Source organism: Podarcis cretensis, assembly GCF_951804945.1.
Source record: "Podarcis cretensis genome assembly, chromosome: 4".
NCBI lineage: Eukaryota > Metazoa > Chordata > Lepidosauria > Squamata > Lacertidae > Podarcis > Podarcis cretensis.
The window spans coordinates 9,545,750-9,571,886 of NC_137173.1; the positions used below are offsets into that span (position 1 = coordinate 9,545,750).

Genomic DNA, 26,137 nt, shown 5'->3' on the forward strand with positions numbered 1-26,137 from the left:
GGGAATTGTGGTTGGGGAGGCGGCTGCTTTGCTCAGCTCCTGCTTTTTGGGATTTGCACAGGGATCTGGAGGACCAGTGTGAGAACCGGGTGCTGGGCTGGGGAGGCCATTGGCCGGATCCAGTGCAGCTCTCCTAATGTCCTCGTGACCTAAACATACCGTGCAACTGCCACGTTTTAAGTGTGACACCATGGAGCGACAGAAATCTTCCTGTCTTCTGATTCCAATCCCAGCTGTCCTGTTCTGGCTTGACCAAAAGACGTACGTTTTCTGCTTCTTCCCTGTGGCACGAGTCAGATTCTGACCCAAACTAAGACTCCTAGAGCAAAATATACACCAGGAGGTTTCGTTTGGTCAGAATCAAGTGCAGTGGAGCCTTGGTTCCAGAATGTAATCCATTCTGGGAGTCCGTTCGACTTTAAGAACAGTTCGGGAACCAAGGTGAGGCTTCCGATTGGCTGCTAGAGCTTCCTGTAGCCAATCGGAAGCCGCGCCGGACGTTCGGCTTCGAAGGCATTCGGGAGATGAGGTTCCTCTGTATACACTTCCAGAGTTAAAGCTCAATACATTACTTCCGGCAAAGGAGCCACCATCGCTGCTAGAGGGCCATGAAAAATTGTGTCCTGGTCTTTGTAGACTTGTCTACCCGTGTACTATCTGAAACCAGGGCCGGATTTAGTTTTGATGAGGCCCTCAGCTACTGAAGGTAATGGGGCCCTTTATATGTCCAGCTGTCCTTTGTCAACAACAAATGGTCACTGTTTTTTGTGTTGAATATATGCTATATGGTAATTTATGGATCTAATAGGTATGAAAGCCATTTGCACATAACAAAATACGTATTTTATTGAACTGAAATGCAACCAGTCCATGCAGAATGTAGGCACCCTATATATAGAAAGGAGCGAAACAGTGATATTTTAGGGAGCAGGCTAGCAGGCGGTGCCCATGACTTACATCCTAGGAGCCTACACAACACAAAACACTGTTGCTGTATGTAGGTTTTATTTTATTTGTTTTTTATCTTGTATTTTGGAAATGTACATCTATTTTTCCCCCTTTAAATTTTTGGGGCCCCCAGGAGAGTGGGACCCTAAGCTACAGCTTGTTTAGCTTATATGTAAATCCAGAACAGACTAAACCAAAGGGGTGCGTTGATTGCCAGATTTGATTTCTTTCCCCCAGCTCCCCTACCTCACTAGAGGGAAAGAGAGCGATATCGGGAATTACAACCATACAACTAAAAAGATAAGCTAAACACTCTTAAGTTCATACACACACTCTCTCTCCCAGTGACAGATAATCTTTCACTAGATTCAGTTCATTAAAATACACATTCATCATACAGGAGGATCCCGATCCAATAGTGTTACCTTGGTTCTCAAACTTAATCCATTCTGGAAGTCCGTTCCAAAACCAAAGCGTTCCAAAACCATGGCATGCTTTCCCATAGAAAGTAATGCAAAACAGAGTAATCCATTCCAGACTTTTAAAAACAACCCCTACAACAGCAAATTAACATGAATTTTACTATCTAACAAGACCATTGATCCATAAAAGGAAAGCAATAATCAATGTACTGTATTATAAAATACTGTAAATAAGGCAGGATTGTAGATGATAAAAATTAAAATTGCATTTCTGCCCCCTTCCCTGCACTGATGATAGTCATTGTTTGGATGGGGGGGCTTTTATCCATTTCCGCAGTCACACAATCAATCAATCAATCAGTCAATCAGTAGCTGAACTAGGTTCCACAGTCACAAAAACAAATTAATCGAAAAAGCCTCAGAAACAAAAATGCAAAATAAATAGCAAAAACAAAAGCGCCAAACTTAATCCGTTCCGGAAGTCTGTTTGACATCCGAACTGTTCGAAAACCAAGGCGCGGCTTCTGATTGATGCAGGTGCCCGATAAACAATAGCTATCAGCTGCGTTTAGCTTCCCAAAAACGTTCGAAAACCAGAACACTTACTGCTGGGTTTTTGGTGTTTGGGAACCAAGGCGTTTGAGAACCAAGGTACCACTGTAGAAATACCTACAGCAGGACTATTCTTTAACTTATTAGCTGCCAAGTTAAACCTGTGATCCGTGTTGTGTGCTTGGGGTAAAGGTAAAGGTCCAGTCGTGACCGACTCTGGGGTTGCGGCGCTCATCTCGCTTTACTGGCCAAGGGAGCCGGTGTACAGCTTCCGGGTCATGTGGCCAGCATGACTAAGCCGCTTCTGGCGAACCAGAGCAGCGCACGGAAACGCCATTTACCTTCCCGCCGGAAGGTAAACGGTATTTATCTACTTGCGCTGGTGTGCTTTCGAACTGCTAGGTTGGCAGGAGCAGGGACTGAGCAACGCGAACTCACCGGGATTCAAACTGCCGACCTTCTGATCAGCAAGCCCTAGGCTCTGTGGTTTAACCCACAGCGCCACCCGCGTCCCTACAATAACCTCCCTGCTTGGGGTTATTCACCTGCAAATTCCAGCTGCCGTTTTCTGCGGCCACCATTGTAGGTCAATGGCCTTTTGTAGAAGCAAAAGTTTCCCAAGCCCTGAAACCTTGAGAAATGGAGAAGATGCTGGACGCCTCATTGCTTGATTGGATCAAGACTGCTTCTTGCGCAATATTCTGTGGTAGGCAGGCAGTGTGCCCATCGAGGTTCCTCTTTGGGAATGTGTTCATTCGTTTTTCTTCCGCCGTGAGCTTGTAGTAGAAGCTCAGGGCTGTGGCGAGTGCAAGTGCAAAAATGTATACTCTTTTATCTTTGCAAATTGGGGATTCTGTCTAAAAGTTTTCTGCTCTGGCTGTTGCAGTATTCACATGACCGGGAGCCTGAATAAAATATCCGGCCAAGGTTTCAAACTTTCCAGTTGTAACAATCTGCATTCACTTAAACTGTTGCACTGGGCTTCAGCAGCAGCCAGCGGTTTTATCCGAGGCTTTGGCGCAAACATTTACGCTGTTCTCTTGGGCCTGTTATGAACCTTTTTGGATTAGCTGGCTGGGGCTTGCACGGTCTCTCGAATTTGCAATTCATGCCCCCCCTCCCCCCTTGCTTTATGAAGCAGAAAGACATACAATGAGGACTTTTCATGTCTGGAAATGGAAGGCTGATGAAAACTGCAACTTATTTCTATGGAAATGAATAGAAAAATGAATAACTTTCATAGTCCTCCATATAACCAATTCTTTTATATTTAGAGGGCATCTAATTCTTAAGGCAGGATATTCACAGAAGACAGTAGGCTGGTTTGCTTCAAATTAATACGAGAATTTCAGATTCCTTGCAAAGCGCCTCGCTTTCTTGTCCTGAGTCTACCCCCAAACCTCTTCGGGTATCAATTCTTACTTTTCTCCACCTAAGCTCATGCCTGTATCCTGACTGCTTGTTACCACTTTGTGCCATAGCTGTCAACTTACAGATTTGAAAATAAGGGACCAGCAGCCTCGAAAATAAGGGATCAGCAGCCAAAATAAGGGATTTCCCAAGCACAGGTATGTTCAAATTCTGAGCCCCTAGGAGTCAAAGGCAGAAAGCCCAGCCAGCAGCCGAACGAAGCCTCAAGCGGTGGTTCCCACAGCGCAGCAACCCAGCAAAGGGGATGCAGCAAGGGAAACCACCGTCACCTCTCCGCTGGGAAGCGCTGAGCAAAGGCAAGTCCCCAGGCAATGCGGCTGATTTGATTGGCACAAGGCATGCAAGCTCCACCCCCCAGTCATTCTTAGACTCCTTATTGGGTGAGCAACGCAACCAAGCAACACAGTTGGAGTCTCCCTCCTCCCTGGCTGGCAGCGAGGGAGGGAGGGAGAGGAGCTGCTTCCTTTGAAACCCAGAAAATTTAAGGGACATCATCAACAAGGGACAGCAGTGGGACACCGCGCTGGGACAAGGGACTTTCCCACCAAATAAGGGACGGTTGACAGCTATGCTTTGTGCTTCAAAACAGGGCACAATTTTTTATTCTTGCACCAGAGCCTTGCAAATTGCAGGTGGACTGTCAATGTCATTCCAGTCTGTGTGATTGGGCAGATTGCACAGTCCAATTTTTTTTAGCCAAATTAACATTAACAAGAAAGAAAAGCAGAAAATACACAATAGGGAAAAAAAAACAATATTAACTATATAGTTTGGAAAGCTGTATGTTTGGGCAGAATCCATCAGTGGAAACCTTGCGCAAAAGGAGTAATATTGTTTTGGGTGGCAGATGAACTGCAGCAGAACAGAAACATTGCTGCTTGAGATGAACGTGGGATGGAACGGAGAACGGTGCAGCCTTATATCCCTAGATTTGGGTACCCCATGGTTTTGCCCTCTGTGAGGATGAGCTAGCAAATAAATCATGCAAAATGAAGCTGGTTCTTTATTAACAGCTACAGGATCTGCTCAGGAGTGCTAGGCCTAGTGAGTACAGCACTTGTTCCTGTTAGATCTTGCCCCTATGAGACAGCTGAAGAGACTGAAGGCCCCAAACTTCCCACAGCTCTCTAAGTCTCCTCCTCCCCCAGGTCCTTTTGAGACTGCGCCTGCTTGCAGCCAACCTCTCCTCCTACCTCTTCATACCTCTCCTGGTCGTGGGAGACCAAAGGGGAGGGGAGCTTGTTGCAGCAGAAGGGGGAGACTCCCTGGCATCTTCACCGGCCCGATTTATCTCTGCCTCTTGGCCTTCCTCCTCGCCAGCCTCTGCTTCTGTCTCTGCTTCTGGACTTCTTTCTGCCACAGACTCACCCCGCTCACTAAACCCTGTTCCTTCTTCAGCTTCCAGCACCACCTCCTCTCAGTCTTCTCCCTCAGACCACTCATCGTGGTCCCACCACCACTCCCCAGGCCCTGGGCCCTTTCCCCTTGGGGGTTCCCTAGCTGGTGCCTCCCACCGTCCCTCCGTGTCCAAGCCATTCCGTGACACCCTCTATGCTCCTGAAGCCATTTTTCTGCCCCTCGCAAGGTGAAGGATGCTGCCCCATCACCAGTTTAGGAACAAGATCAGTTGTCAGATTGGTTGCCTTCTGTGTCGAGGGCAGCTCTCTACTAGCTCCATCTGGTACACAGGATGAGACCCTACCTGCCTGCAGACTGTTTCGCCAGAGGGGTGCATGCTCTGGTTATCTCCCGATTGGACTACTGTCATGCGCTCTACATGGGGCTACCTTTGAAGGTGACCTGGAAACTACAATTAATCCAGAATGCGGCAGCTAGACTGGTGACTGGGAGCGGCCACCGAGACCACATAACACCGGTCCTGAAAGACCTACATTGGCTCCCAGTACGTTTCCGAGCACAATTCAAAGTGTTGGTGCTGACCTTGAAAGCCCTAAACAGCCTCGGCCCAGTAGACCTGAAGGAACTACCGGGGGGTTGGACTAGATGACCCCAGGGTCCCTTCCAACTCTACAATTCAACAATATTCTACAATAAAAACTGCCTCAGTCCAGTATCCCCAAAGGAGTGCCTTCACCCCCATCGTTCAGCCCGGACACTGAAGTCCAGCTCCGAGGGCCTTCTGGCAGTTCCCTCCCTGCGAGAAGTGAGGTTACAGGGAACCAGGCAGAGGGCCTTCTCAGTGGTGGCACCCGCCCTGTGGAACACCCTCCCACCAGATGTCAAGGAAATAAGCAACTCTCTGACTTTTAGAAGACATCCAAAGGCAGCTCTGTTTAGGGAAGTTCTAATGTTTGATATTTTATCACTTTAATATTATTATTATTATTATTATTATTATTATTATTATTATTCTGTTGGGAGCTGCTCAGAGTGCCTGGGGAAACCCAGCCAGATGGGTGGGGTATAAATAAATTATTATTATTATTATTATTATTATTATTATTATTATTATTAGGGGAGGGGCACCATCTTCCCCATTGCCTCGGGCAGCAAAATTTCAGGGTCAGTCCAAGAATTTGAACTGGAAGTGACACCTTTGCATTGTGCATGCAAAAAACCAGCAGCAGCAGCAACAGGAGGTCAAACAGAGCCTGGACTTCTTAGTCCTACTGATGGAGAAATCACAGGTCTTCCGATTTCCTCTGGGCTGGGTAAAGCCATTTCTGTGTCTGCAAATTCCAGCTGCTCTTGAGAGAAAGTAATTAATCAGGAAGTCCTTGGCTCGGATCCAGGAGGCCTTTTTAATTAAAAGGGGGGGGGGGGGAGAGCAGCTTGTTCAAGAACCGCTGCTAAATCTTAGTGTCATCCGTGCAGAGCAGAATATCTACATCTGTGGGGCACAGAGTGGCATTTCGCTCTTTCAGCGGGACTTGCCAACATCTGATGTTTCTGCCTCTTTGCACCGAAGGCTCTTGTATCTGTGTAAAAACAAGCCTCCTCCCGCTTTCGATTCTGGTCCCACTCACGAGAGGCATGTGGCCCTCCAAATATTATTCAGAGAGGAATACAGCCTTTCTCCATCCCTTTCTCCATCCCTGCTCTAGCATTGGTGAGTCATTGAGGCGTCTAAGAAACCCTTTGCAGTGCCTGTGAGTGGGGGAAATGGGATGAAACAGCCCTCTGCGCTTACAGTAGGCAGAGTCAATATTGCTGTGCCTCCGGGAAAATTCATTTACGTGTTTGGCACTGGTTTGGAGTGAATCGGACAATGTCGGATTTCGGAGGGATATCCATGGCCCCCAGTTTGAGGATCAAGAACTCAGTTTGTTGGCAGAGGTTTAAAGACTGTCTCAAGGCAAATCTAAAAAAATGTAGTACGGTGGGACCTCTGGATGCAGACAGGATCCGTTCCGGAGGCCCCTTCGCATCCTGAGTAGAAAGCAACCCACGACTGCGCGGGTCACGATTCGCTGTGTCTGCGCGTGACTTCATTTTGAGCGTCTGTGCATGCGTGAGTGGCGAAACCCGGAAGTAACACGTTCCGTTACTTCTGGGTCGCCGCGGAGCGTAACCTGAAAATGCAAGGTATGACTGTACAGCGGTACCTCGGGTTACAGACGCTTCAGGTTACAGACTCTGCTAACCCAGAAATAGTACCTCGGGTTAAGAACTTTGCTTCAGGATGAGAACAGAAATTGTGCTCCGGTGGTGCGGCAGCAGGAGGAGGCCCCATTAGCTAAAGTGGTGCTTCAGGTTAAGAACAGTTTCAGGTTAAGAACGGACCTCCAGAACGAATTAAGTTCTTAACCTGAGGTACCACTGTATAAACACTGACAACTGGGAAACACAGGCCTGCGAGCGCTCCAGTTGGAGAACAGCCTTTCCCAAAGGTGTCATGGGCTTTGGAGACACTCGAACTTAGGACACAAGGAAGAAACGCTTGGCAAACCCTCACTGTGATCAACTCCTGCTTGGAAACCAATGTCCCCACTGTGGAAAGACGTGTGGATCCAGAATTGGCCACCACAGTCACTTACGGACTCACTGTTAAAACCGTGTTTATGGAAAACAATCTTATTCGGCTACGAGGGATCGCCAAAGAAGAAGGAGAAATAGCATGGGCATAGTGTGGGGAGGGCTAGGGGGTCTGTAGCCCCGGGCGCATGGTTTTGAAGGGACCTGAGCTAGGTGCTCCCATGCAGGATCCCTGCCCTGCCTGCTGCTGAGGGTCTCTGGGCCCTGGCATAGTCTTTCCACTGTGCCTCTGGCCCCCTTGCTGAATGGTCATCTGGTCAGCATTGGGGAGATGTGCCCGCCCAGGGTCTTACTGGCTACCCGGCCGCCCTGTGTGCCAATGGTCAGGCAGGCAGGGGGCACAGCACAGTGTGGCCTTGTGAACCCTCTGTACCCCGCACTGCCCCGGTGGTGACAAGGGTTTGGCTGGCATGGCAGGTTTTGTTCCCCCTCTGCGCCCAGCCTCCGGTCCCGCCTGGTTGATGCACATGTGTGCCCCCTGGGCACCAATAAAGGATGCAGTGCCACTCGTTTGGAGGGTGTTAAGTTGTGGGTGAACATAACAGAGGACACAGCGATTCTTCAAACAGCTCTTGTTTATTCACAGGCCAGAACAGAACTGAAATGAAGGGTTCAGCCAGCCTGCTAATATAGAGCCCCACTACAACGCAACAGTAACAACTTTCTGTAACTAGCCAATCACTGAACGTCACTTTCAATTCCTTATTTGCATATGCGGACCTGAGTGAAAACTAACTACAGTATCCCCCTGCTGGCCCAGGGTGAGAACTTCAGTACATAACAGAGGGGATCCAAAATAATTGCAATCACATACAGTGGTACCTCGGGTTACAGACGCTTCAGGTTACAGACTCCGCTAACCCAGAAATAGTATTTCGGGTTAAGAACTTTGCTTCAGGATGAGAACATAAATCACGTGGCGGCAGCAGGAGGCCCCATTAGCTAAAGTGCTACCTCAGGTTAAGAACAGTTTCAGGTTAAGAACGGACCTCCAGAACGAAATAAGTTCTTAACCCGAGGTACCACTGTATCAATGAGCTCCTCCAGTGCTATGTTCGTGTTTTGTTTTGAATCGGGGGCATAATTTGAACTCATGGCCAGCCAGGATTCTGGTGGCCATTTTTCAGCAGACGCCTCTCAGCCCTGTTCTCCAAGTTGCTTCTTAACAGCAGCTGCCAGAAACTGACCCGTTTCTGTATATTTTACAAGGTTGTTATTGTCCTTCACCTGATCTTAACCTATTACAGTATTTGTGAGAATGGATTCCAAATATTGTTGAATTTGTCCATGGCAAAGCCTTGGTTTACAGTATATGCAAGTTGTGCATATGTTGTGAGTTTGTATACGTCTTCAATCCAATCGTAGAAGGGAACCGCATTTTTATTTTTCCAGTTCATCAGTATTCATCTTTTTGCCGTTGTCAGGGCAAGTAGAATCCTCTCATATTGTCCTTTTGTAAGGTTCCATGTGCTGGTTATATAATTAAAGAGGATATTTTGCTCTGTAAATGTAAGGTTGTTCGGTTCTGTTTTGATGGTTTCAGTTACCTTCTGCCAAAAATATTTCCATATAGGACAATGAAAAAACATACGTTTTAGAGAAGCATTACAGTGGTGCCCCGCAAGACGAATGCCTCGCAAGACGGAAAACCCGCTAGACGAAAGGGTTTTCCGTTTTGGAGGCGCTTCGCAAAACGAATTTCCCTATGGGCTTGCTTCGCTAGACGAAAATGTCTTGCGAGTTCCTGCGGTTTTTTTTCCCCTTCCCCCTCTTTTTCTAAGCCGCTAAGCCGCTTATCAGCTGATCCGATAAGCCGATAAGCCGCTAAAAGCCACTAAGCCGCTAATAGCGCTAATCCGCTAAGCCGTCAGTGGGCTTGCTTCGCAAGACGAAAAAACCGCTAGACAAAGAGACTCGCGGAACGGATTAATTTCGTCTTGCGAGGCAGCGCTGTACCCCTATTTCATCTCCAACAGCTAAGATACCTTAGATAGCCCTTTTTAAAACAAATTTAATGGGGTCCAATATATTCTAAATATTATTTTTTGTTGTATGAGCCTCACTTTAAGGTCCACAGACACCCTTGTTATAGCAGTTAAAACAGTTTCCCACTGTGTGGGAATAACATGAGATCTGGCACGCTGGGCTGTGTGGCCCCCACTATTTGCAGTGCCAGATTTACGTAGAAGCTAAACAAGCTATAGCTTAGGGCCCACTCTCTTGGGGCCCCCCAAAAATTTAAAGGGGAAAAAACTAGATTTACATTTCCAAAATATAAGATAAAAAACAAATAAAATAAAACCTACATCCAGCAACGGTGTTTTGTGTTGTGTAGGCTCCTAGGATGTAAGTCATGGGCCCCCAATCATTTTAAGTTAGAGCTTAACAATCATTTCACTATTAATATAGTTCTTCTTAATTGTGTTTCAGTTCAACAATTACTTTGATAAAATAGATATTTTGTTATGTGCAAATGGCTTGAGATACCTATGAGGTCCATAAATTACCATCTAGCACATGGGTAGGCAAACTAAGGCCGGGGGCTGGATCTGGCCCAATCACCTTTTAAATCCATCCTGCGGATAGTCCGGGAATCATGAGTAGAATGTGTCCTTTTATTTAAAATGCATATCTGGGTTATTTGTGGGGCATGCCTGGTGTTTTTACATGAGCAGAATGTGTCCTTTTATTTAAAATACATCTCTGGGTTATTTGTGGGGCATAGGAATTCGTTCATCCCCCCCTTCAAAATATAGTCTGGGCCCCCACAAGCTCTGAGGGACAGTGGACTGGGCCCCTGCTGAAAAAGTTTGCTGACCCCTGATCTAGCATATATTCAACACACAAAACAGCGACAATTTGTTGTTGTCAAAGGACAGGTGGACCTATAAAGGGCCCCATCACCTTCAATAGCTTGGGGCCTCATCCAACCTAAATCCAGCCCTGCCTGTCTCTCACTAAAGGGTGGTACCCCTCTTCCTTCTGTTCCCGCAGAGGCTGCCGGGAACAATGTTCTCGTCCGTAAAGCCATATGAGAACCAGCGCTACTCTGCCTTGAAGAAAGACTGCCAAAGGAGGAAAATCCTCTTTGAGGACCCCTTGTTCCCGGCCAACGACGACTCCCTCTTCTACAAGTCGCGAATTCAAGGTGTGCAGTGGAAACGGCCAAAGGTAAGGCAAAGCTTTGCAGGGATATATGTTGCTTGGGTGAAATTGTGGAATGAAGTCCTAAATATTTTTCTGGGTTTAGCCGCACGTGCATGCGCAGAACAGGCACCTCCAGTTGCAAATTCCTCGGGATCCGTCCGCCACATGGATATGATGATGATGGATCCGACCATAGGGCAGCCTCCCTTAACCTGGCTAGGTATTTTGGAATACAGCTTCCATCATACCTGACCATTGCCCATGCTGGCTGTGGCTGATGGGAGTTGTAGTCCCTAATATCTGCCAGGTTGTGGCGCTCATCTCGCTTTAGTGGCCGAGGGAGCCGGCATACATCTTCTGGGTCATGTGGCCAGCATGACTAAGCCGCTTCTGGAAAACCAGAGCAGCACACAGAAACGCCGTTTACCTTCCTGCTGGAGCGGTACCTATTTATCTACTTGCACTTTGACGTGCTTTCCAACTAGGTTGGCAGGAGCAGGGACCGAGCAATGGGAGCTCACCCCGTCGCGGGGATTTGAACCGCCGACCTTCTGATCGGCAAGTCCTAGGCTCTGTGGTTTAACCCACAGCGCCACCCGCATCTCTTAATATCTGCAGGGTACCAAGGTGGAAAAGATTGCTTCTTCAGGCAGTCTCTTAGGCCTAATAGCGAAACAGTACAAAACAATTGCTCACATTACGTTTTCCTAGGATGGGTCATTTTGGCACCAATTGGGTGTCTCTAAATGAGCTTACTGCTTTAATTTGATTTCTGAATTGATGTGCTTTCCGGCAAACTGCATAAACGTGCATTTCTCAAGAGAGACACTCTTTCCTTCCTCCTCCCCCTCCTTTTGCCTCCGCTGCAAAATTCGCCCAGACGAACAAAGCACTTGAATTTCTAGAAGGACAAGGCAATAATTGTCTGGTTTGGTCAAGAATGGGAGAGGGAACATGGAGGGAAGTGGAAGCTGGAGCAAATGGAGTCACTTTTGCCTCATTGTTGACTGGTGCGTTAGAGTGTTTCCCATGGCTGTGAAGAAACTCTTTTTCTTCTCTCAAGGATGGTTTTCGTTTCGGAGCCCCCCCCCCCCCTGCCGCCATTGGGGCTCCCCGTGCCACTGTGGACGTTGCCAAAGTCTTGGAAAAGGTTCAGAGAGAGAGAGCTATAGCAATAGAGAGGTCCAGGACTGCCTCCTGGTATTCTAGACTACAACTCCCATCATCCACAGCTGGCAGAACTGACCGATGGGAGTTGTAGTACAGAACATCTGCAAGGCACCCCGGGCTGGTGTGGGGACCTGCTGGTCAAGAAGAGAAAAATAAACGAGGAGATAAAAAGTGCTACATGTTAGGGCCTTTCTCAACCTGTGGGTCCCCAGATGTTGTTGAACTACAACTCCCATCACCCCTAACTAGCAAGGCCAGAACTCAGGGACAATGGGAGTTGTAGTCCAACAACATCTGGGGACCCACAGCTTGAGAACCACTGTTTAGGCCAAAGAAAAAACGATTATTATTGGAGGTGGGGAAAGATTAAAAATGACGACAGTTCTGAAATATTAAGGATATCTGGGAAGGCAGGAGGGCAAAATGAAGCCAAATTTCTTAGGACAACATGGTCCCCTGTCTTTTTCGCAACATGTTGAAGAAGCTTAGGAACGTGTGGCGCTTTAACTCCCCCACGACTCTGTGAGGTGGATCACGCCAAGAGACAGTGACCAACGGCAAGGTGATTTTTGAACCCGGTTTTCCGAGTCTCTGGGCTACTCACTGCACTGTAAGGGCTAGGATAATTTGTGGCATTTCTGGGGCTATGAATGTTTTGCTTTCAGAAACTGGCATGCAGGAGCAGAGTGCCTCTGAGCATGTGTTGAGACTCGGAAGGCAGCGCACTCCTGCTGTGGTTCCCTCGTGACTGGTATTGAGAAACATGAGAAACAGAGGCCGCTGTGAGAACAGGCCTCTAGAGTAGATTAGCCACCACAGACTGTTCTTAAAATGCAAAAAAAAGGGGGGATAAAGATGAACAGAATCACAAGGTTTCACAGCAAAAAGACCATTAGCAGAAGTCCTCTTCGTGCAGTATCTTCGACGGGATTACTGAATTTTTTGAGCTCATACCAGCACTTTGATAAAGGAAAGCTGGTTCCAGCGATAGTTCTGAACATATCGTTAAAGTAGCGTGTTTTCCGCTCCACCATTGATAACAGTGGCAAGCGCCTTTCTCGCTTAACCTCTTTAATTAATCTTCCAGGGTCAGTTGTGCAGCGCGAAGTCTCTCAACGAAAGGACATGAACTGCTTTTAGTCGTTCCTAGGAAATCTCTCCCCCCTCCCCACACCTCCCATAGCTTTGAAAAGCTTGCACAATGACAAATGTCCTTAGCTCTTCCCCGCAGGGCGAAAGCAAGCGTCGTTTTTTGTTGTTGTTGTTTTGGTCAGCCGAGGTTCTGAGAATTGTGTAGGCACCACGGTCTCAGGTATGTTGGAGATCCCGTTTGACCTACAGCAGAAGGAGTGGGCAGAATCAACTGGCCCTTGTGGGAGCTACATGCCACATTCCCACCAGAAAATCCTTATTTCTGGCTATATGTGTGTTTTGGGGCTGGAGGAGACTCTTGAGAGTCCCATGGACGGCAAGAAGATCCAACCTCTCCATTCTGAAGGAAATCAGCCCTGAGTGCTCACTGGAAGGACAGATCCTGAAGCTGAGGCTCCAAGACTTTGGCCACCTCATGAGAAGAGAAGACTCCCTGGAAAAGACCCTGATGTTGGGAAAGATGGAGGGCGCAAGGAGAAGGGGACGACAGAGGATGAGATGGTTGGACAGTGTTCTCGAAGCTACCAGCATGAGTCTGACCAAACTGCGGGAGGCAGTGGAAGACAGGAGTGCCTGGCGTGCTCTGGTCCAGGGGGTCACGAAGAGTCGGACGCGACTAAACAACAACAGTGTGTTTTGGTTGCTTTTGTCGTCCTTATATCATCACTAGTTGGTTGGCGTCCATCTGCCTCGGGCGACAGTGGAGTGTGCGGTTGCTGGTGAAGTCAAACCGTTGGAGAGTTGCAGCGCCTGCTGTCGCTGCAGAGACCGACGCAGGAGAGACATGTTTTGTTGCAGCTGGGGCAGAGGAAGGCATCTGCTTTTGCTGCCGCAGATGCACCAAGCCATTTCTTCTCCCTACGCTTTCTCCCAGTGGCCGTTCCTCCTCTGGTCACTGCTGTGGTCATCTGCAACTGATTTCCACAAGGAAGCATTGACGTTTCCAGCCTTTGTGTCACGTTTTCAGGCATCTTTTTAACACAGAGTTGGTCTAGCCCAGTGGTTTTAAACCCTGGGGTGCCTTGAATGGTGTTCAGGGGTGCCACAGGAAATTCTAGCCTCTGTCCCTTGCTCTTTCCTGCCCTCCTTGATGCCCTCTCATGTCTCTGCCTCCCAAACACAGCAGAGGTTATATTTTCTGAGACTCCTCCGGAAAAACAATCTCTCAAAGGACATGTTGATGGCATTTTACCATTGCACTGTGGAGAGTGTACTAACTTATGGTCTCTGTGTGTGGTTTGGGAGCTGCACGGCTAGGGAAAAAACAATGCTATCCAGGGTTGTAAAGACTGCGGAGATAATAATTGGGTGCACCCTTCCCACCTTAGAGCAAATCTATGCTTCCAGATGCCATAAGAAAGCGGCAGAGATAGCACAGGATAGTACACATCCCGGAAATGATCTCTTTCAGCTTCTGCCTTCTGGAAGAAGGTATAGGGTTATAAAGGCCAGGACTAGGTGCCTGAGAAACAGTTTCTATGCAAATGCAATTCTGGTTCTAAACGCAGCATAAGGGGTCTCTATAGTATAGTGTATTTTAAAATGGGGTTTTTAGAGTTTTTAGGGGTTTTAGAATGTTTTGTGTAGTTTTGTAGTTTATGTAGTTTTGTGGTAGTTTTTATGTAGTTTTATGTAGTTTTTCATTGTTCTGCATGGGACATTGACAATAAAGATATCGTAATCGTAATCGTAAACAGCTGTTGGTTGCAGCAGCCCTGGCTATAAGCTCCCTAGGCAAATGGTGTCTTTAGAAAGCGCCTCTCTTGGGGCAGGAGGGGGGCAGATCAGAGATCGGGGTGGCATGGGTATGTGGAGGTTGTCTGTTAGCCCAGCTTACCTAGTGACCTCCAGCGGTTGCAGACTGCACCTTCAAGAAGCGCTCGTGTTTGACACGCTGACGATCCCAGGTTCAAATCCTGAAGCCCACCTGCGCCACACCTGAAATTTGATGTGAGCGTCAGGTTTGGGGCACACACTATTGTGGCTATGAAGGAACGATCAAGCACTTAAGGTGAATTCATAGGATTGTAGAGTTGGAAACTTCCAAGGAAGGAAGGTCCACAACTTCTTGTGGGCGTCTGTTCCACAGTCAAACAGCTCTTACTGCCATAAAGTTCTTCCTGATGTTTAGGCAGAATCTCCTTTTCTTGTAACTTGAAGCCATGGGTTCGAGTCCTGCCCTCCAGGGCAGGGAAAAATGAGCTGGCCAAGGGTGAGGTAGACCTCATTTCCCCCTTTTGAAGGACTAGACTGCTCTAGGTCGACAGATCCTCTGACCGTGCATTAAGCGGCTCAGTGTTGCCCATACTGGTGTTGAAATAACGAAGGAGAAAGTTACCAAAACAAACAATGTCCAGAAATGGATAAGGATGACTTGGTGGACACGTAGCTCCCACAATGGTCAGTTGATTCTGTCCACTCCTTCAGCTGCAGGTCTAACAGGATTTTCAACATACCTGAGAACGTGGAGCCTGTACAATTCTCGGAACCTCGGCTGGTACAAACCGAAGGACCAAAGTCTGCTTTTGCCCTGCAGGGAAAGGCCAAACGCATTTGTCATCTTGCAAATTTTCCACCACTATGGGAAAGAGGGGCAGTTTCTGGGAACTGCTGAAAGCAGCTCACGGCCTTTTTCTTGGGAGACCTCGCCTTGTACAACTGTCCCAGGAAGATTAACTTTAAAAAGGTTAACAGTTCTGGCTGCCCTTCTCCCTTATCAAGGCATGTGTAGTTCTTTTTTTAAAAAAAATAATTTTTATTGAATGATTTTATGTTACAAAAAACAATACAGCCATACTACCACTAAATACAATTAAGAAATAAAAATTACATACATCAATATTTAGTTTATTTGTTATTTACCGTCTTATTTCCTCCCAAAAATTGCATACAAAAACACACATATGTACAGACACCCACACCTGCACACAAAATGATAATAACGAAAGTAAATATTTTTTCCTTTTTTATCTTCCAAAATCTTTTCTTCAACTTTGACTTCCTGTCAAGTCCCTTTGCATATATTTTATCTTACATTTGAATGTACACAAAACAATAAACCTTTCTATATAATTTTTCCAATACATTCTGAAAACATAATAAATCCTTAATTGTTGTCCACCTCCTTTTAGTTCCTTTATCACTCGAATTCTATCACGGAGTCAAAACTTTTATTGTATTTTTGAACATATCTTCTATAACCATCCCATTTTTCTGCAAATTTTTGCTTTGAGTTTCCTCTGAGTTTACTAGTCAGTTGAGCCGTCTCCACCAATTCCTGTAATTTGATTTGCCAATCTGTTATTTTTGGAGCCTCGTGATCTTTCCATTTCTTGGCCACAAGTATACGAGCCGCTGCGGTTGCATACAAGAATACCTCTCTTAGATTTTTTGGGATCTCCTTATCTAAAATAAGGCAAGTGTAGTTGTATAGGGAGGGGAGAGACCGTATTCACTCATATGAACCGGCCCAGGTTTTGAGATCTCAGTCCCACCACCCTCAAAGGCATGCTGGTTAGGGGTGCAAGGCAGGGCCTTCTTGGTGGTGGCTCCTCCCAGGTAACTTTGGAACTCTCTCCCTGGAGAAGCCAGACTGGTCCCGTCCTTGTTGTCCTTCTACTAGCAGGTGAAGACCGTCTTGCACATGTCCTCCAGCATTCCACACCAAAAACTGGGACACGTGTTTTCCGTGACGTGCTCCCAAGCGAGTCACGTGACCCGCTCAACGGTCTTGCCCTGGAAAAAAGTGCCTTTCTTTGGGGTGGGATCGCAACACCCAAAATGGCCACCGTGATCGCATGTGGGAAAATGGGATGCCCTGTTTTTTTCTGAGACAGTTGCGAATGGACTGCTTTTAATGACAGGGCTGGTGATGGGTGCTGCGCTGTTTTCATTGTGATTATTTGTATGGTGTGTGTGTATAGGTGTGTGTGTGTTTTAATTTAATTGCTTTTCAATTATTGTGGGGTTTTTTTTACCTGTTTTTGTTTTTATCTTTCCCTGTTAGGGAAAAAGGCAGGTAATAATAATAATGATAATAATGATGATGATGATAATAATAATAATATAACTGTAGTAAATAATAAAAAATAATAAAAGCGCCTCTCTTGGGGGCAGGAGGGGGGCAGCTCAGAGATCGGGGTGGCATGGGTATGGGTAACTGTAGTAAATAATAAAAAATAATAAAAATATTTTTTTTATTTGTATGTAAGAGAGAGAGAGAGTGGGTGGAGACAGGAGTCATAGTGTGGTGGTGGCAAAACCTGCATAATTTTGGGAGAGTTTTTCCTTCAGGGACAGAGCTGCTTATTTTACACGGCCTTAGACGCAGGACAGACCATGTGCTTGATGTTCCAGGGAGATAACTGCCATGTAGAGACTGCCCGTAAAGAACGGTTTAGATTTTATCCTGTAACTAAACTGCGTTATTGCACACACACTAGAGCAGTGATTCCCAAACTCTGTGGTGCATAGAATTCAAAATGCAATACAATAAAATACAACATAAGAAATGGAAGAAGCCATTGAACGCGCTGTTTTTAAAAGTGCTGTTTTAAAGCAGCAAACCAGTGACTGGACAGAATGATCCCCTCAATGGTCTGGGTAAACAGATGAGGTTTTTATGAGATGCTTGAGATATCCAGTAGGTGGAGCTTACAGAATCTTTCTTTGGAGAGGATATTCCACGGGGTTGGTGCTACAGCCGAACAGGCCCTTGATTCCATCCCCATCTGGTCATAGAATCATAGAATCATAGAGTTGGAAGAGACCACAAGGGCCATCGAGTCCAACCCCCTGCCAAGCAGGAAACACCATCAGAGCACTCCTGACATATGGTTGTCAAGCCTCTGCTTAAAGACCTCCAAAGAAGGAGACTCCACCACACTCCTTGGCAGCAAATTCCACTGTCAAACAGCTCTTACTGGTCCCTCAGCTCCTTCGAAAATAAGTTTTACAGAGAACGGGAAATCTATTTGCAGGTTTCCAGTGTCCCGCCCTTCCACGCACCAAAAGCAAGAGACAGAAAACCATGACACCCAAAAAAAAAAGTTGTAGTATTAGTTCTGCAAACTTGTTCAATTTGCATAATTTTATTAAAGAAGCCGATCCAATTCAGCTTTTCCTGGCTCGAGAGCTTAGAGACCCTGTGTGCCAAATTCTTTTTGGGGGTTGTTTTAGAGCAGGATATATCGTACTTTTCCATCTATAAGACGCCCCCATGTATAAAGCACTCACTATTTGGGGGGACTGAAATTTCAGAAAATGGGTGGAGATGGCAAAACGTTGCTGAGCTTTATTTGGGGAGGGGGGGGTTTACCAAGGGTTGTTGAGCTTTTATTAGGCTGGAATGCCGAAAATCGTTCAGCTGCACATGTTGCGAATTCCGCCTCTCGTCTGTCCCCTCGACAATTGCCCGCCCAATTGCCACAGCCTCGGCCAATCAACAACACCCATTGACGCAGCAACCAATAACACGCACAATAGCCGCTGACATTTGCGGCAGCAACCAATCAAACATCCACCCTGTTAAGTTGTGGGTTGACATAGCAGACGACACAGCGATTTCTCCAAAGCAGCTCTTTATTTTGTAAGCTGGAATAGAACTGACTTGCAAACAGCTCAGCCGGCCTGCTTTTATAGGCAGCCGGCTGTCAACATTGTAGCAACAACAACCCAGAGTTTCCTGCCTAAAATAACTGACGTGGACCTGAGTGAAAACTATCTACAGACCTGAGTGAAAACTATCTACAGTATCCCCCTGCTGGCCCAGGGTGAAACTTCACTACATAACACACCCCATAAGATGACCCCCACATTTTAGCATGATTTTAAAGGTGGAAAACCTAGTCTTATACAGTGGACGCTCAGGTTGTGAATGTGATCCGTGCACGTTCTCAACCCACAGCAGTCGCAACCCGCAGCGGCGCATCTGCACACTCGTGGGTTGTGATTTGGTGCTTCTGCGCATGCACAAAGCACAGTTTAGTGCTTCTGCGCATGCACAACCCCTGAAACTCAGAAGTAACCTGTTCCAGTACTTCTGGGTTTCGGCGGGTCTGTAACCTGAAAAAACACAACCTGAAGTGTCTTTAACCTGAGGTATGACTATACACAGAAAAGTACCGTACGCAGCACTGCCCATAAGAGAGGAAGGCGAGGAACCATCAATGAGTGCTCTTTGGGTTCGGTTGGTTAACCAGCTACAAATCAACCCACATTTTGACTATCATATCACAGGGGACTTTGTCAAAAGCCTTACTGGAATCAAGATATGGTACATCCACAGCCTCTCCCTGATCCACCAAGCTTGTAATGCCATCATTACAAAAATGAGATTTGTCTGGCATGAGTTGTTTTGGGGAACCCCAAGCTGTTTAGCAGCCACGAAATTAAGAGACGCCTGCTTCTTGGGAGAAAAGCAATGACAAACCTAGACAGCATCTTAAAAAGCAGAGACATCACCTTGCCAACAAAGGTCCGTATAGTTAAAGCTATGGTTTTCCCAGTAGTGATGTATGGAAGTGAGAGCTGGACCATAAAGAAGGCTGATCGCCGAAGAATTGATGCTTTTGAATTATGGTGCTGGAGGAGACCCTTGAGAGTCCCATGGATTGCAAGAAGATCAAACCGATCCATTCTGAAGGAAATCAGCCCTGAGTGCTCACTGGAAGGACAAATCCTGAAGCTGAGGCTCCAATACTTTGGCCACCTCATGAGAAGAGAAGACTCCCTGGAAAAGATCCTGATGTTGGGAAAGATGGAGGGCACAAGGAGAAGGGGACGACAGAGGACGGGATGGTTGGACAGTGATCTCGAAGCTACCAGCATGAGTCTGACCAAACTGCGGGAGGCAGTGGAAGACAGGAGTGCCTGGCGTGCTCTGGTCCATGGGGTCACAAAGAGTCGGACACGACTAAACCACTAAACAACAACAACAAAAAGCTGTTTATCAAAGGGAAAAAGTCAGTGGACTGAGCCTATGATTCCTGCATTACCGGGGATTTGGCTAGATGACCCCTTAGCTCCCTTTCAGCTCGACGATTCTACGATTCTGTGATGTAAATCTGGGCCTGATCGATGGCTCACACAAAACAGCTGCAGCTGCGTTTGCTGGCAAGGCGAGCTCGGCGTCCTGAAAGTGAAGGTCATTTGGGGGCCTCGATGTGGGGAGAGGGTGCATTGCTGCTAATCGAGTGTGTGCCGAACATCCTTTTGCCTTCCAGCTGTGCATGCCTTGGTGAGAAGCCAAGGTGAGGCGCACAGCCACGAAAGCGGGGCAGCATTATCAGCCGCACGGCTCAGCCAAGCGAAGGGTGTTAATTTGAGTGGTTTCATGCATGGATGAGAGCAAAGAAGAGGATCAGAGGCCCGGAGCAAATGAATTCCTGCATTTCACACCTGCTGAGGTGTGCAACCCGGCTAGTGGAGCAGAGTTAACAGCAGGTCCAGGAAGCCTACTTTAAAAATAAGACAGGTATATTCATGTTTGCCTGTTGACTTTGTCCATGGAGTTTTCTTGACAGGGATACTGGAGTGGCTTGCTCCTCCAGGTGGATCACGTTTGGTCAAAACTCTCCACTATGACCTGTTCATCTTGGGTGCCCTGCTCGGCATAGCTCATAGCTTCTCTGAGTTATTCAAGCCCCTTCGCCACGGCAAGGCAGTGATCCACGAAGGGGTAGTGATGTATGGAAGTGAAAGCTGGACCATAAAGAAGGCTGATTGCCGAAGAATTGATGCTTTTGAATTATAGTGCTGGAGGAGAATCTTGAGAGTCCCATGGACTGCAAGAAGATCAAACCTATCCATTCTGAAGGAAATCAGCCCTGAGCACTCACTGGAAGGACAGATCCTGAAGCTGAGGCTCCAATACTTTGGCCACCTTATGAGAAGAGAAGACTCCCTGGAAAAGACCCTGATGTTGGGAAAGATGGAGGGCACAAGGAGAAGGGGACAGCAGAGGACGAGATGGTTGGACAGTGTTCTCGAAGCTACCAGCATGAATTTGACCAAACTGTGGGAGGCAGTGGAAGACAGGAGTGCCTGGCATGCTCTGGTCCAGGGGGTCACAAAGAGTCGGACATGACTAAACGACTAAACAACAACAAATTCATGTCTGAAAGGAAGGTGTGCGCCAATGAGGACACTTTGCAAATGTTGGTTTGCACCCTGCTCCGTCTCAAAGTCTTGGAACGGGCGCCAGAAAGCCGCAGAAATAAATTTCCCCAAAATTTGGGGAATGATTTATAACGAGTTTAAGAAAATGTTCAAATGCTCCTTCCCTAAAAAATCCCCTGAAGCCTTCCTGCTAGGAATTATGGGTAATGAAATCCCCCCAAAACGTCAGGAGGGTCTTTATGTATGTTACAGTTGCTGCCAGAATTCTAATCACAAAAGGCTGGAAGGGAGAGGATATTCCATCTAAATCAGAATGGCAAGATTGTCAGCGAGGCTAAGAGACGTTGCCGATGAAAAATTTATCAGAGAATGGGATATATACCGAGTGCATGTAAAAGAACGCTGTCAAAAGATCAATACGTTGGCAGGTCTGATTGAGCTTCAGTGTGTAAGCAGGATGTTTCTATAAAATGAAATTTATAGTCAGTCAAATAACACAGAGAAAGTAAAGTTTATTTTTTATTTATTTATTTTTTAAAAATTTATTAGATTTTCCACAATGATAACACAAACCACAAAGCAAAATGATACACAAAAACAGAAAAAAGGAACAATAAACAGATAAACAATAACAACAAACTTAATTCTTCACAAATCCAACCTTTTAAACATCTTGGTTGACTTCCTCAAATCCCTCCCTTCTAAGTTTCCTTGTAATTAAAACAACAGCTTTCCAATATCATTATTAAACTAAAACAATTTCCAGTTATAGTCCATCTTATTCACTTTTCTTAACATTCTAAGAGAAAGTAAAGTTTAAGCGCGTATTTAAGGAACTTAATTTGGGAACGCAAAGGGAAGATCGGAGGTCTTGTCAAATTTAATCACAAAATGGATGTACAAAGCAAGTATTAGTTAAAGAATGAGTAACATCTATTGCATATTTCTGTTATAAACTTTTCAACCTAATAATAATAATAATAATTTATTTGTACCCCGCCCATCTGGCTGGGCTTCCCCAGCCACTCTGGGCGGCTTCCAACAAAGATTTAAAATACATTAAAATAAAGCATTATTTTTTTTAAAAAAAGGAAAGCAGCACAAATGCTTTCAAAAGAAGACCAGCCCGTCCTTGCAAAGACCCCATGGCAGATTTCAAAGCTGTTGATCCAAGCAATTGCTAGGCTCCCCAGTGCACATCCATTGAGGCTGCGTAGGAGGAAGTGGCTCCTGGTTTTAATATTTCCTCCTTATTTTCCTCCTTGCAATTCCTCTGCTTGGCTTTCCATTATGTTCAAAACAGATGGGGTCGCAGGAGACACACATACATCATCCTTCAGCATCCTTTCCACGTGCAATTACTTTAACAGATGTTTTCCGATGGTGGAAGGGTCTCCCTCGGGAGGTTGTGGACTCTCCTTCCCTGGAGGTTGTAAGCAAAGATCGGATGGCCATCTGCCATGGATGCTTTCGTTGAGATTCCTGCCGGGGGTTGGACTAGATCACCCTCAGGGTCCCTTACAACTTTACAATTCCGGCTCGGTTTACATCCTTAAGGAAATTCAGGCAGCCTAAATGGGGAGTGACTACCAGTGCAATAAAGCTACACAACCCGCCTGCTGCCAGATCGTAACATTTCTCTTTCAGTTAGCCTTGTGTGGTTCCGAGGAGGCGATCCATCTTGGCTGTGGTGCTTGCAAGAGCCTTGCGTCTCGTAATGCCTGCTTAATGGAAAACAGATCTCTCTTTTCTGAGCTTCCCAAACTTAATATGCAATCTGTGCGTTCGTCTGTTTGTCTTGTTCTGCGACCTGAGACTTTGACACAAGCCTGATTGAATTGGACTTGGGCAGGGGCTGTTTTTTCTGTTGTTGTTTTTATGCTTGAAGGGAATATCCTGGAGAGGGCAAATTTGCTTCTTCATCATTCGTGGTGCGTGGTTTGGATTGCAGCGTCTGCTGTTGGAAAGTGACTTCTCTGTCATTCAGAGCCGCTATGGCCTAGATTGGAAATTAATTCATTCCAGGGTTTATTTGTATGGCCTTGGATGGGAAATCCACTCTGTTGTAAACAAAAATTGCCCTTTTCCCTTATGGGGTATCCAAGGGCCCGTATAGAGTCCTTAAGTGGGTTCCCTATCAGTAGGAGAAAATAACAGAGGCCAACCAGAGAATATTGAGAAGCAAAGCAGCTAGTAAGCCTGATCTTTATTGATCTGTTGCAACAGGGTGCTCCCCTCACCCGCAGGAGAGGAGGAGGAACCCAGAAAAATGGCATGCAAGGCCTTATAAAGACTTTTGAAATTCCCACCCTGTACATCAAGACCACCCCCAGAAACATACATACATCACAGAAGGGGTGTAACCGAAGACCACCACTCAGATACATCACACCTACATCACAGAAAAGGCTGTCTAAAACAGAAATTTGAATATTGTTTTTCTCCTGTCTGGCAGGTTACTTGATTGGATTTCCTGGGGAGCCTGGCCATTCTTTTGTAGTGATAAATACTTAGTTCCTGGGCCAGGTCACAGGCTCACACCCTATTCATATCTTAAATGTGCCCTTAAGACAGGATTTGTGAGGAAAGAGACAATGGGGAGGTTTCCCACTTTGACCTTGCAGAGAAAACATTTGGTCAGTTTAGGAATCAAAATGGTTCCAGGCTGATCTTCCTGTGCTGATCTATGTACATGCTTGGTTGGTACACTCATGGACATTACCATATATCTAAGACCATAATATTCCTATCACAACTCCCAGCCTTAGTTTGCCACCTGTAAGACAATCCTTGTTGCAAAGGGGAAGGTTTTGTAAAGAGGAATGTCGGTTATTAGGGCTGCAAGCTTTGATCGGTGGATAAATTGCCTAAAATTTGGCTGATGTCAGCTGGCGGGCTGCTAATTAATTTGCAACATATTATTGGCTTGGTTCGTTGCATCACTGTGACATGGAGCAAAGAATCGAAGGCTAAGCAAATGAGGAAGGGATTGAATTAATCTCCCTTAAGTATTCGTCGCCTGCACTGAGGTTTCGCAGAGGCGCAAATTTTAAATTTAAATTGTTGGTGGCTCACCAATTCAGCTAAAAACTAACGGGCAAGAACCTGAGAAAATGGAGTCTCTGTTGGGCCTTCCTATATATAAGTTTTTTAACATATCATTTTCAACAGTAATAAACATACTTTTACATCTTATACAATTTTTTGACTTCCATAAGTCACCTCTGAAAATTTTCCAGTCTAATCACTTAATTTACATTTCTTACTTTCACTCTTACATTTGAATCTCATAACTAATATCTCTATTCTTTTTCTACTTTGCAATGTTTCATATATTTACAAAATTTCTTGTAGTCCTGCTAACGTAATTTGTTGATTACAGTTGCTCTTCAAATAGTTCACATATTTCTCCTGGTCCTGCAGGTTTCGAATCCTTCCTGTCATTTTATCTAATTCTGCGTAGTCCAGTAATTTTGTCTGCCATTCTTCTTTCATCAGAATTTCTTCTTGCTTCCATTTCTGGGCCAACAATATTCTTGCCACTGTTGTTGCATATAAAAACAATTTACCATATTTTTCACTCTATAAGATGCACCAGACCACAAGTTTTTGGAGGAGGAAAACAAGAAAAAAAATATTCTGAATCTCAGAAGCCAGAACAGCAAGAGGGATTGCTGGGCGGTGAAAGCAGCAATCCCTCTTGCTGTTCTGGCTTCTGGGATAGCTGCGCAGCCTGCATTCGCTCCATAAGACGCACACACATTTCCCCTTACTTTTTAGGAGGGGAAAAGTGAGTCTTATTGAGCAAAAAATACGGTACTCTGTTTGGCCTTCCTAACCACCTGAGTTACCGTATTTTCTGCTCTATTAGACGCACCGGACCATAAAACACACCTCTTCGCTCAGGAGGCTTGCGGGGCTATCCCTGAAGCCAGGAGAGCAAGTGGGATTGGTGCGCACCGATTCCTCTTGCCCTCCCAGCTTCAGTGAAGGCAAGCCTACTGGCTTTCCCCCCCCACCTCCTGCAAGAGATGTGCACTCTTTAAAGGGAGCGTGGCTCTTGGGGGCTTTTGTGGGAGGTGGGGGAAGGGACAGAGCCCCACCTCCCGCGAAAGCCAGGGATAGCCACACGAAGCCTCCGCAGGGCAGCAGGATGAAGTCTCCCCATGCCCTGCGGAGGCTGCGCGCGGCTAAGCCAGAAGCCACGACAGCCAGTGGGAATGCAGCGCAGCGATGTCACTCGTTGTCCTGGCTTCTTGTTTAGCCGTGCGCAGCCTCTCTCGGGCAAGGGGAGCCTTCACCCCCTGCCCGTGAGAGGTTGCGCACAGCTAAGGCTCCCCCAAGAGCCACACTCCCTTTAAAGAACTCCTCGGGAAAAGCCACCAAGAGCTGCACACACGCTCCACGCGGTTCTTTAAAGGGAGCACTGAGCCTGCCGCCTGCATTCTCTCCATAAGACGCACACACATTTCCCCTTACTTTTTAGGAGGGGGAAGGTGCATCTTATAGAGCAAAAAATACGGTACAGTGGTACTTCAGGTTACGTACGCTTCAGGTTACAGACTCCTCTAACCCAGAAATATTACCTCAGGTTAAGAACTTTGCTTCAGGATGAGAACAGAAATCGCGCGGCGGCAGCAGGAGGCCCTATTAGCTTAACCTCAGGTTAAGAACAGTTTCAGGTTAAGAATGGACCTCCGGAATGAATTAAGTACTTAACCCGAGGTACCACTGTATATTGTTTTTCCAAGTGAGGTCCTCACTAAGGTAAACTCCCAGGAATATACAACGGGGCTAGTTCCCCTCTCTTCCTCCAAAAGTCCAACACCACCTCCTTTGTCTTGCTAATATTTAGGTGCAAGTTATTCTCTAGGCACCATGTAGATACTTTTTGAACCTCCCCCCTGTACGCTGATTCATCTCCACCTGTAATTAGACCCATTATGGTGGTATCATCTGCAAACTTAATAATTACACTGGATGGATCAGGTGAAATACAGTCATATGTATACGACGTGTTTCAAATGAGCCTAGTTCAGTCCCTTGATGTCACTTACGTTCTTTGTCAAAACTGTCCGGAAAGCGGAGGAGGAGAGGTCAAACAGCGACTCAGGTTCCCTGCTGGGCATTTTCCTAAGCAGATGTTCCCTGCTCTGTGCTGAGATGATGCTTTTTTATTTATTGCGCAGGAATCTGGTTTC

The 26,137-nt window shown here is 46.3% G+C and overlaps 1 protein-coding gene across 1 annotated transcript in view; it reads left to right on the forward strand.

The window, feature by feature from the left end:
• The window catches only part of CAPN5 (calpain 5), a 97,776-nt gene that overhangs the window by 16,294 nt on the left and 55,345 nt on the right, over positions 1-26,137 (forward strand). Inside the window, exon 2 of the mRNA XM_079973779.1 lies at positions 10,344-10,520. Within this exon, the coding sequence (XP_079829905.1) occupies positions 10,359-10,520 (162 nt within the window). The 5' untranslated portion in view covers positions 10,344-10,358. The remainder of the gene's footprint in view (positions 1-10,343; positions 10,521-26,137) is intronic.